Source organism: Pelodiscus sinensis, chromosome 2 (assembly GCF_052426305.1).
Source record: "Pelodiscus sinensis isolate ZL-2025 chromosome 2, ASM5242630v1, whole genome shotgun sequence".
Classification (NCBI taxonomy): domain Eukaryota; kingdom Metazoa; phylum Chordata; order Testudines; family Trionychidae; genus Pelodiscus; species Pelodiscus sinensis.
The window spans coordinates 232,605,368-232,623,204 of record NC_143053.1 but is presented as its reverse complement, the minus strand read 5'-3'; the positions used below and the strand labels follow the sequence as shown (position 1 = coordinate 232,623,204).

At 42.7% G+C, this 17,837-nt stretch overlaps 1 protein-coding gene across 6 annotated transcripts in view; it reads right to left on the bottom strand.

Moving 5' to 3' along the window:
• The window catches only part of CCDC7 (coiled-coil domain containing 7), a 361,859-nt gene extending 345,813 nt beyond the window's left edge, over positions 1–16,046 (bottom strand). For 4 of the 6 annotated variants that reach the window (XM_075922665.2, XM_075922668.2, XM_075922667.2 and 1 more), the window contains exons 1-4: positions 15,792–15,988; positions 9,210–9,269; positions 3,462–3,802; positions 3,214–3,324 (exon numbers count right to left, since the gene is read on the bottom strand). In XM_075922665.2, coding sequence (XP_075778780.2) covers positions 3,214–3,324; positions 3,462–3,746 — 396 coding nt within the window. In that variant the 5' untranslated portion in view covers positions 3,747–3,802; positions 9,210–9,269; positions 15,792–15,988. Of the gene's footprint in view, positions 1–3,213; positions 3,325–3,461; positions 3,803–9,209; positions 9,270–15,791 lie in introns of all 6 variants that reach the window. The other 2 variants (XM_075922670.2, XM_075922671.2) reach the window with 2 other exon arrangements.
• Positions 16,047–17,837: the final 1,791 nt, after the last annotated feature.

The following is a 17,837-nucleotide window of genomic DNA, read 5'->3' as shown; positions in this document are numbered from 1 at the left end:
GCACCCCATCTGCTCTGCCCCAGGCGTCCTGATTCAGCCGCTGCTGAAACTGACCAGCAGCGACTGAATCAGGACGCCTGGGGCAGAGCAGCTGGGGTGCTGCCGGGTTGGTCCAGTAGTGCCCAGAGGGCTGCTCCGCTGCCGGCTTCCCCGAGGCTTTGCAAAGCCGAGGAGGGGCTCCGGCAGCGGGGAAGCCCAGGCGCGCCTGGGCTGCCCTGCTGCCCGAGCCCCTCCGTGGCTTTGCTCCACGTCTTCCTGGTCTGCAGACCAGGGAGACGCGGAGAAAGCCCCGGAGTACACGGGCGGCAGGACCGCGAGGTCCCGCAGTCCGTGTCCTCCGGGGCGAGCCCCGTTCGTAACTGCGGATCCGACATAAGTCGGATCCGCGTAAGTCGGGGACTGCCTGTAGATGGTATCATGAGTTTTCATGGGCACAACCCACTTCTTCAGATGACTGAAGTATTGAAAGTCCAGATCCAAGAATAAATAAGGGTATGTCTACACTACCCTCCTAGTTCGAACTAGGAGGGTAATGTAGGCATACCGCACTTGCAAATGAAGCCTGGTATTTGAATTTCCCGGGCTTCATTTGCATAAGTGGGGAGCCGCCATTTTTAAAACCCCGCTGGTTTGAATCCCGTGCAGCATGGCTACGCGGGGCTCGAACTAGGTAGTTCGAACTAGGCTTCCTATTCCACGAGGTGTACCGGTAGTTCGGAATAGGAAGCCTAGTTCGAACTACCTAGTTCGAGCCCCGTGTAGCAGCGCTGCACGGGGTTCGAACCAGCGGGGTTTTAAAAATGGCGGCTCCCCGCTTATGCAAGTGAAGCCCGGGAAATTCAAATCCCGGGCTTCATTTGCAAGTGCGGTATGCCTACATTACCCTCCTAGTTTGAACTAGGAGGGTAGTGTAGACATACCCTTAGAGAAGAGGGAGAGGAGGAAAAAAAGGAGAAAAAAGATAGTGAATAGATTGTTCAAGTTACAAGAGTAGATTGTTCAAATTACAAGAGGTTGATAAGAACTATTAGCATCTGCACTGTTTGGTTGGTTGGTTGGTTGGTTAAGTCACTAGATGGATATCATCTGACTCCCACACTACCTTCCACATCCTAATGACTTAACCAAACACACGATGGAAGTGCTAATTGTTCTTATCAGCCTCTTGTAACTTGAACAATCTATTAACTAGCAACAAGGAATCCCGTGGCACCTTATAGACTAACAGATGTATTGGAGCATAAGCTTTCGTGGGCAAAGACCCACTTCGTCAGATGCATGTAGTGGAAATTTCCAGAAATTTCCAATCTATTCACTGTCTTTTTTCTCCTTTCCATTATTTATGATACCATCTACATGTTTTGTTAGTTTTTAAGGTGCTACTAGACCATTTGTTGTTTTTTTAAGTTTTTCCTTTATACTGACAGTCTCTCTTCTTTGAGCTGAGTTAAACATAGTCTGACTTTTCTGCATTCCCGCAATAACTGACAAGCATTGGTGATCAGATCTCACAATTCTTGCATGCAGTGCTAACACAGTGTGTGACGCCATAGCATCCAAAGTGGTTACAATGGGCAAAACACCATTGTAATAGTTGTATATCTAGGAGGCCTAAGAAAACTGAGTGAACTCTACTTACACGCACACACCCAGAATCTCATTCTTTAAACTGAAAATGTTTCCCTCCTTTGTATCAAGTTCAGCACAGACTTTCTTCTTTTGTATTTCCCCCAAAATTACAGACATTACAATTAGTATTAATACATTTTGTGACTCAGCACAAGCCAAGATGATACAATGAGCAAAGCACCATTGTAACAGCCAAATATATAACATATCTAAGCAAAGCCGAGGCAAACTGTATTTACATAAACACAACCAGGATTTCTTTCCCATTCCAGCTGGCTGGAATGGAAGCAGTGATTTGGACCCTGCTTACATCTTTAAAGAGCATCATCAGCATGGAAGCACTCCCTTTCGAATGTCTGCCCAAAGCTCGAAGGGGCATACAAATATTTTGCATATTTGGCAGTAAATTCCTTGCAGTGCCAGTTACTGAAGTGTCATGTGGATTGCTGTTTTCACTTTCTGGTGGCACTCTAAACAAGAAGCAAGAAGCAATATATCCTGCAAATATAAACAAACTTGTTTGCTTAGCAATTGGCAGAACAAGAGGTAAGACTGAGTAGACTTGTAAGTTCTGAAGTTTTACATTTTTTTGGTTTTGAATAAAAGAAGGTAAACAAAAAAATCAATATTTGTAAATTACACTTTCTTGGCAAACAGACTGCACTTCAGCACTTGTATGAGGTGATTTGAAAAATATTATTTTTTGTTTATCATTTTACAGTGCATATATTTGTGATAAATATAATAAAACAAAGAAAGCAGTTTATATTTTGAATCCATACCAGCTTCTGATGGTCAAAGCTGCTGTGTTAGCTGTCTGGGGGAGTCATACACCCCACAAAAATGTGAACACTATAGAAGCGTGTCGGCCAGGGCAAGAAAAGATCGGGAGCTGAGGCTCCGCATGTCCTTTTTGGAGAGGCTTTACAGCCGACGAGAGACCTCTCATTAGATCAAATAGCAGTCCCTCCCAAACGTAGGTCAGCGTCTCCAACACCTCAGGGACATCAAAGGACCAGGGTCTCACCTGCCAGATCCTTATTGCCTAGTCCCTCAGCCAGAATGACCGGGGAGATGTGGAGGCCATTTCCTGCTCTACAGTGCTGAGCTCTGCCTCAGCAATACCCGCTCTGACACAGAGCATGAATATAGCAATCACCGACTCATCCTCCACACCGGGAAAAGCACACAGACAAACCCTGATGCCGAAGCAAGCGCCTACATGTACAGCACCAGTGAACGGAGCAGAGACAGCCACAAAATGGCCCTATCTGTGTCGGCCTGGTCTGTGTTGTAGTTGAAATCAATATTGAAAATGAAGAAAAACATCCACATAAATATTTAACAAATTTCATCTGGAATTCTATTGTTTAACAGTGTGATGAATCATGATTAGTTTTTAATTGTGATTAATTTTTTAGTTAACTACATAAGTTAACTGTGATTAATCAATGGCTCTAGGAAGAATATGACAATTTTGTGAGTTAAAGTTATTGTTGGTCCTGACATTTTAAGAGAAACTACTAAAGCTAGAAAACACATTTTTACATCTGTTATTATATAGAACTATTATATAACACATACAACTGAGCTTTCCTTTTCCTTTTCCTCTTCCATTTCCTTTTCCTCTTCCTGCTCCTCTTCCTCATTCTGTTCAACTTTCTTAGCATACACATATTCCATTGTGTGCACAAGCTGCAAAAAACGTTTTCACATAATTTTATATTAATTAATAAGCATATTTTCTCCTAATAACTCTTAAAGCAAAAAATAATAAAATGCAAATATTATCTGAACTAAGAATTCACAATCAAATGATAAGAAATGTATACCTCATTTAGATGATCAGTGATATCCTTTAGCATCTGCAGTTCATCTACCTTATCAGGTTTATTTTCAGATGGAATTGGTATACAATATTTTACCATCGACTCTCCTGAAGCTGGAGGTATGAAGACCAGTGGCTCATTATCATTTGCCAAGAACTTTATTTTATGTTTTATCTTTGAATTATTAGGAGATGAACCTTGTAACACAGATGCATTCTTTTTAAAAGTGGATGTTCCCGCATTCGTTTCTCTGGTAGTGCTGGATTTCATCTGCTTTGTTGCTTTCATATTGCTATTTGTGCTATCTTTCCAAATATAGATGACAAAAGATTTATTATGTCACCCTATAATTTGGGGGAGGAAATGTACACAATTTCTCATTAAAACGTAACTCATTTATATTTATTTATAAAAATATAAGTTCATTGTCTAGAAATTCTGAGTGAAATTATAGAAAAACTTAGTTTTAAATTAATTACTGAGCAGTCAACAAATGTCTACAAACAAAAGTACCCATATTTACAAATATTTTGTGCAATAACACTCATCTTAATAAAAAAGACACAAGAGTAAAATCTGTAGCTTATTATCTGAACAATTATAAACACCTTGCAATAGAGTTATTAAATGTAATTGCTTTGAAAGGTATGTAGGATAAAAACTCAGACAAAACACCCATCACAGCTAATGATTATGCAAAATCCTGTGTGGTCTGAGCCTTGATCCTGCAATTACTTTTACAAGTGGACCCTTGCATCTGTGTTGAACCCAAGTGATGTCCACCAATCAAACTGCAGAATCCTTTTTTTTTCCTGTGTTTTTAATACTGCCTGCTCTTTTTTTTTTTTTTTAAATAAAGCCAAAGAAATTTAAAATTGTTTTAATTTCTATAATTTTGGCAAGATCTCTAGAAATGTTCTTTAACTAAATCCTGGTTTCCATATCTGCACAAACACCATGAAAGATACCTGTGAAGTACTATAAAAAATGAAACCAAATGAATCAATTTCTGTTGATTTTGCAGTAGAAACATAAGATATAAAACTCGCCAAGGGGAAAAGTAAAAAATAATAGGAAAATAAAGTTGACTGTTATGTTTTTAAATTGTATTATTAACTATGGAGAACGTATAGATTATAATGCTGAAAGGTGCTAATGGTAACTAAAGGGATCTTTGATTCAAAGACAGTCTTTGGGATTAAACCAAAGGAATACGCCAAGCACTCTCTTTCAGACTTAACAGATAGAGGAATTAAGTCCTTTATGTAATGAAACAGCTGCAGAAAAATAAAAGCTACTACCCAAGGCATTAAACACATGGCTGAGCCTAATCAGTGCTAATCCAAGTAGATTAACAGGGGGGTTCCCTTGGTTACAAACACAGGTGCTAAGACATTGCTTTTGTAGCCTATGTGTGGTGGAAGCAGAAAGACAACAAAAGTTGTTAACACAAACATAGAAATGAAAGGATGGAAGAGATCTCTAGGAGTCATCTAGCCCAACCTCAGTGCTGAGGCAGGACCAACCAACCTAGACAATACTATCAAAATGTAAATAACTGAGAAAACCTGACAGGAAAGGAACTGAAATATCTAGAAACAGAAACAGAAAGGTTTAAGAAGAAAGCAACGTTGGAAAAGGCTATTGCTGACATTAGAATAACTCCAAAAGCCGTATCAATGGGAGTGCCAATATAAACCAGGCTTCCATGTCTGCTAACATTTTAACTATGGGTATGTCTACACAGCAGTGTTATTTCAGAATAACTTCAGGGGGCAACGAGGCAAGGGGCAGTGAGGAAACAGCGTGAGTGGGGATTTGAAAAAGTCTCACTCACACCAGTCCCACTGCTGCTCCTCTCCCTTTGGAATGTACAAGAGCCGCCTGGACACTCTTCCTTCGATTTCCTTTACTCCTCATAAAATGAGGGTTACAGAAGTCCCTCAACTCAACATTATTTTGAAATAAAGGTTTGTAGTGTAGACACACACTATGTTATTTCGGAATAACATCAATTATTCCAAACAACACTGCTGTGTAGATGTACCCAAAGTAATCATGCAATAATATATTTCATGATTCTAAGGGAAAGAAGGAATGAGGAAACAGAATAAAGATCACTGACTTCAAAAAGGCAGGCCTTACAAACTCAGAGAATAAGTAGGTAAGGTAGGTCCCATGGAAGAAAAGGGAAAATGGAGTTCAGAAGAGTGGGCAGTTTCAGACACAATATTTCAAGCACAACAACAAATTCTCCCAATGCAAAGGAATACAGGAAAAACAGGAAGAGAGTAATATGGCTCCATCAGGAGTGCTTTAATGATCTGGAAATCAAAAAAGGATTCTTACAGAAACTGGAAATCAGGACAAATTGTAAAGGATGACTACAAAAATAGCACAAACATGTAGGGACAAAATCAGGTTAAAGGACAAAATAAGTTACACCTAGCAAAGGACATAAAAGTCAATAAAAGAGTCAGTAAATAATATTAGGACCAAGAGAAAGATGAAAGAAAGTATAGGAGTAGGCGAAAAGCTCTATTAATGATCAAGAAAGCATGAACCCTTAAATGACTGCTTCTTGGAGCGTCAACTCCTGAAACACAAGATAGGCAATACTTGATTTAGCCCTAACTGGAGTACAGGATCAGGTCCAAGAGGAGACTTTAGTTCCATGGTGTCCAACATGTTAGCCAAATGTGGCTAATTGGCCGGTTGTGTATGGCTAGTTGGCTTGAACAATGTGGTTAGTTCGCTATAGCAGTAGCTATAGCTAGTCAGTCACAATGACCCCCCCCACACACACACACTGACTGCTAGCTGGCTGAGTATACCCCTCTGATTTCCCCTTTTCCTTGACCGTGGTTACGATTTATGTTAAGCTCTTTATTATGCCTTGTATTATGTTAACCCATACTGTTTACATTAGGTCTTCTTTAGTGTATCAAGCAATACAATTTATATGATAAGTTTCTTGTTACTTGAGGCCATGAGGCCAGACTTTGCCTAGAAATCATATTGCTTAATGTATGCTTATGAATATGTATGTAATCTGTAGAATGAGTGTGAAGTGTGAATGAGAAATACCCAATCAAAGGCAGTTTAGGATCTGTAACCTTTTAAGGCAAACAAAGACCCTGCAATGTAGATAAATTAACTGACGAGCAGCCAAGAAATCATCTCCTCTCAAAAGGGACGTGAAACCTGGGATTGAACCAGAGGCAGTAGTCCCTCCCATGGATCCAAAGGAACTTTAGCGAACCTCATCACCTTTGTGGTCAATCTCCAGAAAGCTGAAGCCTGGCCAGCTTGTGAAATTGAAAGTAAACTACCCCACACTTGCAGCCTACCTTTAACTGTCAGTATGAACGTGATGTGTGTATGAATATCACCTTACCCTTAAAAATCTATACTAATAAATTAGCTCCAGTGCTGCTCTAGGCCACCCTTTGTCTAAGTTATTTCCTTGGCTGATCCAGGGACAGGTAACAGTAGCCACTATAGAACTGGTTGGACACCATGGCTATTGATGAACTGTTTGGTAATAGTGACCATAATATAATTAAAAGTAACATCCCACTGGCAGGAAAAACACCCCAGACCTCCATCAGAGTAGCATTCAATTTCAGGAAGTTAATTAAACAGTAATTTAAAAGTATAGTACTAGGCTTTTAATACATTTAAAAAACAGAGGCACAGTGGGGGGGACCGGGCCTGAACTGGGAATCAGCTGTCCTGGCTCATACCTGGTCCCAGAGGTTGCACTTCTGATTTAGTGTATTAAGAGCTGGAGGTGCTTAATACATTTAAAAAGCAGAGGTGTAGCATCTTGGACTGGGCGCAAGCCGGGAATGAGCTGATTCCTGGCTTGCACCCAGTCCCTCAGCTACATCTCTGCATCTCCTACCCCTGAGGCTTTTAAGCCATCCCCCTCTATCCTCCCTCCCCCCACACACACACACACATCAGCTCCTGTTCTCGCCATCCCCTCCACCCACCCCTTGCTGCCTCTCTCTGGTAGTTGACTAGTCGCTTACATCCGTAGGACCATAGTGGACCATAAGCTAAATATGAGTCAACAGTGTGACACTGTTGCAAAAAAGGCAAATATCATTCTGGGATGCTTTAAAAGGAGTATTATAAGTAAGACAAAAGAATTCTTCCACACTACTCTGCACTACTTAGGCCTCCAACTGGAGTACTATGTCCACTTCTGGGCACCTCTTTTCAGGAAAGATATGGACAAATTAGAGAGGGTCCAGAAAAGAATAACAAAAATGACTACAGGTTTAGAAAACATGATCTATGAGGTAAGATTGAAAGAACTGGGTTTGCTTAGTCTGGAAAAGAGAAGACTGAGAGGGGACATGATAACAGCTTTCAAGTACCTAAAAATCTGTCACAAGGAGGAGGGAGAAAAAATATTCTCATTAAAGTCTGGTGATAGGACAAGAAGCAATGGGCTTAAACTGCAGATTGAAAAGTTTAAATTGGACATTAGGAAAAACTTCCTAACCGTCAGGATAGTTAAGCACTGACATAAATTGCTTAGCGAGGTTGTGGAATCTCCATCATTGGAAATTTTTAAGAACTGGTTAGACAAACAACTCTCAAGGATGGTCTAGATCAGTGTTTCCTATGTTTTTTAAGACCTAGGAACACCAAACAATAATTTTTTTATGAAGAACACCAAGGACTTTTTGTTGAGAAAAAAAAGGTCGGGGGGAAAGTTATTGAGCAAAAAAAAAGGTTGCCTACCCCTTTAAGGGCAGCCATTTTGAACTCTGTTGTTCTCCGCAGCACACCGGTCTATCGCAGAACACAGTTTAAGAAACAGTGGTCTAGATCAGTGATGGGGACCTAGGCTAATTAGTAGGCTGCATAAGTATGCATCCTTTATCTTAGTGGGCCACTAGACTGTCGTAACCAAGATAGTCTCCCAGGATAAGATAGTTTTACCTACCTAGAATTTGGGGAGTATGCTAATTGAACCACAGCAGCACTTTTATTGGCTGCAGAGGGAGCGCAGTGGATTGATGTGTGCAATCCACACACAGTGCACTTCATATAACCTTGCTTTAAGTGTGTGTCACTTTAGTAATATTTGTAGGAAAAAACTATGCAGACAAAAACCAGCATGATCTGGCAACCCTACACATGGGTAAAAGTAAACAAAATGTCTCACTGGCCGCATATAAAATTCCAATGGGCCAAACACATGGCCCTTGGGCCGCACGTAGCCCACCACTGATCTAGATGATGCTTCGTCCTGCCGCAAGTGCAGAAGACTGGAGTTGATAAATTCTAGAGGTTCCTTCCAATTCCATGATGTGGACTCAGGCCTTTTCAGGTATATTGACAGCCCATGGCAGCATGCCATCTAGCCTGAGTCAACGGCCTGCTCCCTAGGCTTCAGAGCCCAAACCACCACTTCAAAGCTCTGTCTGTCCATATAGCTATATTTAGAATACTAGCACAAACCCCACAAGACTGAGTCTGTCAGCCCTGGCTCGGAAGCTCACTACCTTCAGTGGTCCTCAACCTATTTACCTTTATTGGCTGCATATGTAGCTCTGTATGTTACATAGGCCACATCCACGTTGTATATAAACTACCTGTATGGCCCTAAGGCTGTCATATGTTCTTCAACTATGCATTAATTTGGCCACTGTTCTAGTTGATCTAGAGTACACATTGAAAGAATGCATCAAGAAAAGAGCAAGTTGTCCCTGCCCCACCTCATGGCAGTACCTGCATCAGGAGAGTTTCTTAAATGTTTCAGTGGCCTTTCTGGTGATATATGATCCAAAACTGAAAAGAAAACGCAGAAAAATTTGGATCAATGTAGCATTTTCATTAAACATGCTAGAATCCTGTAGAATACAGGTTTTTAATCTTCAGGGAGTTTTCACACACATGCACATGCACCCAACCCAGGGGGGTTACAAATAGGTTTCAGAGGGACATTTTTATTGCTAAATGGGATGAATAGTCCCAAATGTTCTTCTCTAGTAACGTGGAATCACAGTATGAAAAAGATTGTAAATCTTTTTTATAGAGGATCTATGGGATTCAAAGGAATTTCACTCAACACACCAATACTCTATTGAAGATCTGAAGGATTCTTAATCCCACTAAGCAGGGCTTTGGAGCGGAGCCCAGAGCTGGAGCACGGAGCAGTGAAGCTGCAGGTTTTTGCCCGGAGCTGGAGCGGAGCTAGAGCACAGAAAATCTTTGACTGCTCCACTGCTCCAGTTTTTTTTGTTTTTGTTTTTTTCAATCCAAAATGAATGATATTTTAGCAAGAATGTCCTAAAGGTGCCAAAAAGTTTTACATTATGTAACAATTGATATTAACATCTACTTTACCACTTTACGTAATATGTCACAGTTATTCTCACTTCGGCCGAAATCAAGATTTAATGTACAGATACAAAATTAAAAAGTTTTTTGGAGATATGTTTTATTAAAGAATCAGATAATTATCAGACATCCGGCAACACTGCAGACTGCTCCCACCTTTGTGCCAAGGTTAGGCAAGTATGTACTCGCGTAGATTAGTTAGATTAGTATGTGTTTATTTTCAACCTTGTAAAGTGTAGCCTCGTTACGTCCCAACAATTAATGTTGTAGAACCGCGATAGCACATACTAATGCTACAGCACATACTAAATTTCATTACTATATCTATATTAAAGCGTTTTTGAGATATTAATTAAAAACTTGGAAAATATTTTGAATATTTTTACCGCAAAATTTCATAAGAAAAACTAACTTGCAATTTATAAATACAAATATATATTAATTATGTATATTAAAAAGACTTCTTACTTCATTAAAACTGCAAGAAACATGTTAAAATAGTAAAATATACTTTAATAGTAATTTTGTATTAAAAGAAAATGCAATCATTTTTGTCCAGAAAATCCAAAATAAATTCCAAGTACCTTAAGTGGTTAAGATATCACAAGCAGGTACATTATAAAAAAATGTAATGCTTTTGTTCATTGCTTTTCGAAGACCATAACAAGAAACATTTGGATGTGGTAGCGGCACAAGAATATTTAGCCATGGCTTCAAGAAAAATATCAAATCTACCCCCCATGATTGATAGACGATTTACGGAAAAGGATCTCAATGACATCTTTACTTTTGAATTTGAAAAGCCCAAATTTGGGCTTTTGGGGAAAGCAAAGAAGAAATCGGCAACGTGCAAGGTGGAAAAGGAAGTGACTAGCGAGCTCAAACCATGTAGCTTCAAGACAAGTGAAGCAAGTGCCGGTTACAAAAAAGGACCAGGAAGATGAGTTAAAACAAAAAGTTGACGTGGCTAAACATCCATCTGGCTCTTTGAAAACTCCTGGAGAAAAGATTTTTTCGGCGCTTCATCTGAAAAGAAACCCAAAATTGAGCAAACAAAACTTGACTCATATTTAAAGTCCTCAAAGGTTACAGTCACCATGGATGCCAGTACCTTCAGTGAAGGGCTGATGGAGATGGTTTGCTTGAGTTCAACACCGCTCACTACCTTCAGCCTAAAGAACAAAGGAGTCCAAAAAATTGCAGGTGAAATGGGTCAGCAGCTTAGCATTTCGATGGGGCACGACGCGGGTCGTCATTTAGTTGTCAGTACAGCTGAGTCTGATCACGAAGAGCTCAAGAAAGCTTTGAAGCAAAAATTGTGCTACCTGAAAATGGATGCAGCAACCCGTGGAAACAGAAATTTCCTTGCAATCAATGCTCAGTACTACGAAGAAGGAAAAGATAAAGCTGTGGTAAAAAACTTGGACATAATCGACACAGAAGGGTGTCACAGTTCTTCCTACGTGAAAAGTCAAGCAAAAGCTATTTTAGAAAAATTTGGTATCAGTGAAATGAAAGTGCTGAGCATCTGCATTGACAATTCACCAAACGTGACATGTGCCGTCAAAAATTTCAGCGATGACAACGAAACCATTTCTACCTCTGAGAACAGGGATGTGGACAGAACTGAAGCTATTTTTCCTGATGAAGGAACTAAAGGAATGGATGAAATCGAACCCAACATGGATGCTGCTGCGCAATGGGTTAATGATCCTAGCCTCATACTTCCAACATGACTTCATGAGGACGACTCAAAAGTCCAACTGATGAGGTGTGGTATTCACACTCTTCAGTTGGCAGTCTGGGATGGACTGAACAAAGAACATGTGAATAAATTTCTGGCAAAAATTCGACAAGTCGTTGTCAAACTATGAACCCCAAGTATTCGAAGTGTACTGCTTGATCTACACGGGGTAACTCAATCATTGGATACTGTGACTCGCTGGGGTTCAACATCTGTGATGATTGATCGGCTTCTCGTTTTTCAATCTTATTGTGAAGAAGTGACTGCTGCTGGAACAAGAGAACTCAAGTTAAAAAAAAGCTGAATGGGACGAAGTGAAGAACCTGCAAGACCTCTTGGCAAAGCCAAACCAAACAACCGTGAATCTTCAAGCTGTCGATGTAACCCCGGGAGTTTTAATGAAGGAATGGTGAAAACTGTCAAAATTCTTGCAAGAAAATGGTGGACAAATTGCAGAAGGAATTCTATCCTCCATGCAGAAACATGAAGAGAAGCTTTTTGACAATATTCATTTCCTTGCTGGAGTTTATGGTGACCCACGGTATCGGATTCTTCTTACCTCAAAGGAAATACCAAAGGCAAAGGAAGGGCTCCTTGATATTGCTCGACGACTCGAAAAACAAAATCTATTGCTATATTTGAACTCGGCGAAAGAGGTTAAAGAAAACAAAACACAACAAAAGGAGTCGTCAACAATCAAATTTGCGGTTTCGGAAAGTTCAGATCCTTCAGAAATAGCAGGCTGTTCTCAAACTTCCGTCTCCACTCTGAACTTGTTCGAGCATCCATCCCTGAGACATCTTCAACCATCACAGGGAAATGGAGATAATTCAAGCACCAATTCTTCAGAAGATGACGACTTCGAAAAGGAATTGGATAAACAAGAAAGATGCCGACGAGTTACTGAGATTCATAATTGTAATGAAACATTATTCGAGAGAAACTTTTGAGAAGACTGTGAGGCGATGGAGTCTATTGGTAGGCTAAAAGTTAAGTCTGTTTTTGAGGCCATTCACAGCTACCCTCACCGCATTCAAGCTGCCTATAGAATTGCTTCGAGCATGCCAACAATGCAAGCTAGTGTAGAGCGACTGTTTTCAGCTTTAGAGTGAATTTTAAATGATCTGCAGCAGGCTATGAAAGACGACTTGAGTGCTGCAATAATTTTTTACAGATTGAATTATGAATGATTCTAGTTTGTATCATTGTTGATGACATTTAAATTGTTTTAAAACTCTGAATAAAAATAATGTTTTTTCAAAATTACAGTATGAAATTTTTTATTTAGTTAAAAATTAATTTGAGTCAGAGCGCGGAGCGGAGTCGGAGCAGAACTGGAGCAGTCACTATTCAAAAATTTGATTGCTCCAAATCCCTGCCACTAAGTACACTAAGATGCTACAGAGTTGCATATGTAAGATTTATGGCATTCCCAGTAGCTTGAGATTTCATAAAGGAGACTCTGTAAAGCAAAATAGACATACACACACACTGCTAACTAAAATCTTAGGGTAGCAAAGTTATTTTGAAATAACAGCCATTATTTCGAAATAACTTTTCCAATGTCAACATAGCCAAACCGCTATTTCGAAATTCAATCAAAATAGTGGCGCGCTTATTTCGAAATTGGTAAACCTCATTCCACGAGGAATAGTACCAATTTTGAAATTGATATTTCAAAATAAGCGCTGTGTAGATGCTTATTTCGAAATAGGGGGCCTCCAGCCCTTCCCAGGGTGCCCTGGTGGCCACTCTGGGCACAACCAAGAAAACTCCTTTCCCTCCCCGGAGCCCTTAAAGGGATAAACTCTGTCCACAGGGCCTGTGCTAGCTCTAAGCCTGCCAGCCCAGATCCAGCAGTTGCTGCACCTAACCCAGTGGCCCCAGGATGAGCCAGGCAGCCAGTGCCAGCCAGCCCTCCACCAATCCCCAGGACCAGTCTGCCAGCTCCTAGGAGCCTGCCAGGGGCTGGAAAAGGCGGGCGCCTGCCTGGTCCAGTGCAGAGATCAGGGACCTAATTCAGGTTTGGGGGATGCCTCCAATGTCCATGATCTCTGCATTAAATGGAGCAACGCAACCGTCTACAGGCGGATGGCTGCCAGCCTGGCCACCAAAGGCCACATGCGAACCCAGGAGCAGGTTTGCATGAAAATAAAGGAGCTGCGGCAGGCCTATGCCAGGGCCACCGGGGGCAGCTCCCAACCAGGGGCAGACACAGACCCCTGCCCCTATTTTGATGCCGTGGACCACATCCTGGAGGAAGGACGGTCCGTGCCCCCCAGGTGGTCATCGACCCTGGGGCAGAGCTTGCTGTCTCCTGCTCCTCCCCCCACTCCTTCTCCCTCTCCCGCTTCTTCCTCCCCACACTCCCATTGACACCAAGACCCCCACACTCATGGTGCTGGGAGACAGTTGGGCCAGCGAGACCCCCAACTCTGAGCCCTGAGCTTCTCTTCCCCCTTCATCTCCTTGTCTCCCTCTGTCAGCTCCCTCCTCCCAGGTTTCCCCTTCCCTCTCCCACCTCCTTTCCCCAGTCTTACCTCAGTTTCATTCCCCCTCCCCCACCCCAGTTTTGTTCAATAAAGAGGCTTTGTTGTAATGAACACGTCGTGTATTGTACAGCAGAAAGGGGGGTTAGGGAGGGGTAAGTGGAAGGACGTGAGGGAGGAATGAGGCACAAGCTCCCAGTGGGGCACACCAGAGAGACTGTTACTGCCTGCAGAGAGTGCTGCCAGGCTCGCAGCAACACGTCCAGGAGAAGCACCAGAGTTCCCAGGGGCAGCTCCAGCTCCATGCTGCAGAGTGCTATGGTGTCCTGAGGGCAACCAGAGCACACAGAGAAAAAATGCTTTGTCATCCCTCAGCGAAGTAGGCAAGCAAGCAGGGAAACCTTAGAACCAGCTGTCCGAGGGGTCCCTTTAAGCTCAGATAGCCTCAGGCAGCAGCCACACAAGGTAACTCCTGACCTGATGCCCTGCCAGAACTGGTTCCGGCCAGTCTTAGATGGGATTCAGCATCCTATCAGTGTAGATATATAGCAAAATGCTAATTAGAAATGAATTTTGTGACTAGAGGCTATTTCAAAATAATGTAGTGTAGACATACCCTTAGAGGTTCTGTGTGATACCCACATAAGACTATATGTACGCTAGCACTCTTGCTGGTAAAACTTTTGTCGATCAGGGATATGAAAAAACACACTGACAAAAGTGCCAGTGTGGACAGCACTCTGTCACTCAGGACAGGAAGAGTGAGGGGGCGGAATGGGGATTGGAGGAGTGGGAAGGGGTGGGGTAGAGATGGAGACTTCCGGGAAGGAGTTGAGTGGAAACAGGGCGGGGGCAGAGCAGGGGTAGCAAGAGGCAGGGTAGGGAGGATTGTCCCAGGCTTCATGCCCCCTTAGGACAGCCCCTAGCACCTACACAAGATAAAGTCTAGAACATCCTAGAGCTCTCTCATATTAGCATAGAGCAAGATACATAGGAGATTCCAGGCTATTTCTACACTATGGGTTTTGCCAGAAGAGGCAATGCAAATGAAGCGTGGATTAGCATTTTCTCGTGCTTCATTTGCATAACCTCTTCCGATCTCTTTTTGCAGAAGAGGTTTTTGCGCAAAAACAAGCAGTGTGGATGTTTCCTTTTTGCGCAACCCCCCCTTTTTGCACAAGATCCTTATGCATCCTTTTTTGAGGCATAAGGATCTTGCGCAAAAGGATTTTTTTGCACAAAAAGGAAACGTCCACACGGCTTGTTTTTGCACAAAAACGGATTGGAAGAGATTATGCAAATGAAGCACGAGAAAATGCTAATCTGCACTTCATTTGCATTGCCTCTTCCAGCAAAACCCGGAGTGTAGACGTAGCCCCAGAGTAGTAGCTGCAATTGGTACAGCTCTGCCACTGTAAGGTCTGTAGTATAGTCATAACCTGACCCTAGAGAAACAGACCTGTAGAGATTTATGGTATCCCCACTTAGCTCACCCAGTCCTTAAAGGGAGTGTTGCAGGGAGTGAGGGGAGTTAGAGCATACTCACTTGGCTCCCCATTTCTTATGGGAGGGATGTCTGTGGAGCCTTCGGACATTCCCACTCAGTTCACCCAAAACCCTACGGGAGGAGGCTTTGTGGGTGGATTGGGCACCCCACTCAGTTCCCCCAGAGCCTAGAAAACAAGGCATCACAACCCAATCGACATGGGTCCCCGGTGTCCTCAGGACAAGTCCTACCTCTCCGAGCAGCCCCGGCAGACAAAGCTCGGTGTTCAATTCACGGGGCGCACGATTCCCGCTACCGCTGGTCTTTGCTCTCCCGGGGAATGAGGTCAAAGGGGACGCGCGCGGTCGCTCCGCAACCGCCCACCCTCACCGTTCGCTGCCCCGGCATTTCAAACGCCAGCTCGAGCCCCTCCGGCGGGAGCGCGCGCTGCAGCGCGCCTCTCTCTGGCCTTTTCTGCCGCGAAGCGGTTGCGCCTTGAGGAGCGGGACAGAAGAGTCTTTTGGGCTTTAAGATGAGCTGCCAGTGGCGGCGTCCGGGGCTGTGCGGCTGGTGTCCGCGGCTTAATCCAAGCAGCCTCCAGCTGCATCGGCTCAGGCTGCTCCCCTGGGGTCTGTGCTTGTTTTTTGTTTTACTTTAGACTTTATCAGTGTGCCTAAAACAAACATGAAAAAGTCTACTAATAGTCTCAGAAATAGCCATTGGGCAGGCAAATCAACCAGCGGGAGGAGAAGCTCCTTGGGAGAGAGACAAAATAGTAGGGACACAGTAAGGCCCTATGGGAATGAGCAGTGGTCAGTGGGGATTTATGGCAGCCCACTCAGACCCTTGAGCCTCCCAGGAACAGTGATGTGGGGTTTGGGTAATAAAACCAGGTCCTCAAAAGTATTTTTGACACCTAACACCCCAAATCAAGGGTTGCTAGTAGTTTTTGCTAATTCGAACTAGGGCTGCAAATGTAGGCATTCGGAATTGCAAATCAAGCGCAGGATTTAAATATCCCGCATTTGATTTGCATCTTCCCAGCCGGGTGCCATTTTTTGAAATTTACAAGCCCAAAGTAACTGCCCGCGTCTACACGCAGTAGTGGAACGGGCGTTGGAAATAAAGCCCTAGTTCAAACTACCTCTTATTCCTCCTGCAGTGAGGCTTTATTTCGAATGCCTGTTTCACTGCCGTGTGTAGACATGGGCAGTTACTTCGGGCTTGTAAATTTCAAAAATGGCGCCCGGCCAGGACGATGCAAATCAAGCATGGGATATTTAAATCCCGGTCTTGATTTGCAATTCCAAATGCCTGCATTTGCAGCCCTACTTCAAAGTAGGCTGCAAGTGTAGACATACCCAAAGTTTCTATGGCAGGTTAATAGCTGAATTTGCACAGCCTCTTCTTTCTACAGGCTCAGAAGATCCACTGTCTTCTGTCTTTTCCAAATTAGTCTAGAGGAGAGTTGTCAACCTTCCAGGATTGTCTTTGAGTCTTCAAGAATTAAAGATTAATTTTAAATTACAGGACTACGTCCAACCACAGTTGGCATGAAACATGTAGTCTGAAACCTAGTCTGAAACGTAGCTAGTATAGTCAGCTGGTCAACTGTACACAGCAGTGGAGAGCTGCTAGGTGTGCCTGCCAAGCAGGACAATCAGGAAAAGACATTTCAAACATTTACAGGGCTTTAAAGGAGAGGGAGACCTTCCAGTCTCTTCCTCTTTGCACACTGGAGTTCACAGTTGTGACCAAAATAGCCAGTGGCTACACTCAGGCTGTGGGTCTACTTTAGAACGTTGATGATGGCTTAATGCTGCTCGAGGAGGTGATTTCTGTGTTGTCATAATGGAGCACTGACATGAGTGGAAGACAAATTTAAGTAGGCACATGAACAATAAGGTAGACACAAGACAGCATATGTCAACCTAGCATTTTAATGTGTAGACCAAGCCTAAATTTCTTCAGTAAAAATTCCTTAGATGCCTATATTTCCACTTGTGAGCACTGTGCAATGCTTCCTCATGCTAGGTGTCTCTTGGTATGTCTACACAGCAAAGTTATTTCAAAATAACAGCCGTTATTTCAAAATACTAGTGTCTACACAGCCAAACCGCTATTTAATTCAAAATAGCAGAGTGCTTATTTCGAAATTGGTAAACCTCATTCCATGAGGAATAGCGCCAATTTTGAAATTGCTATTTCAAAATAAGCACTGTATAGACGCTTATTTTGAAATAGGGAGCCTCCAGCCTTTCCCAGGGTGCCCTGGTGGTCACTCTGGGCATAACCAA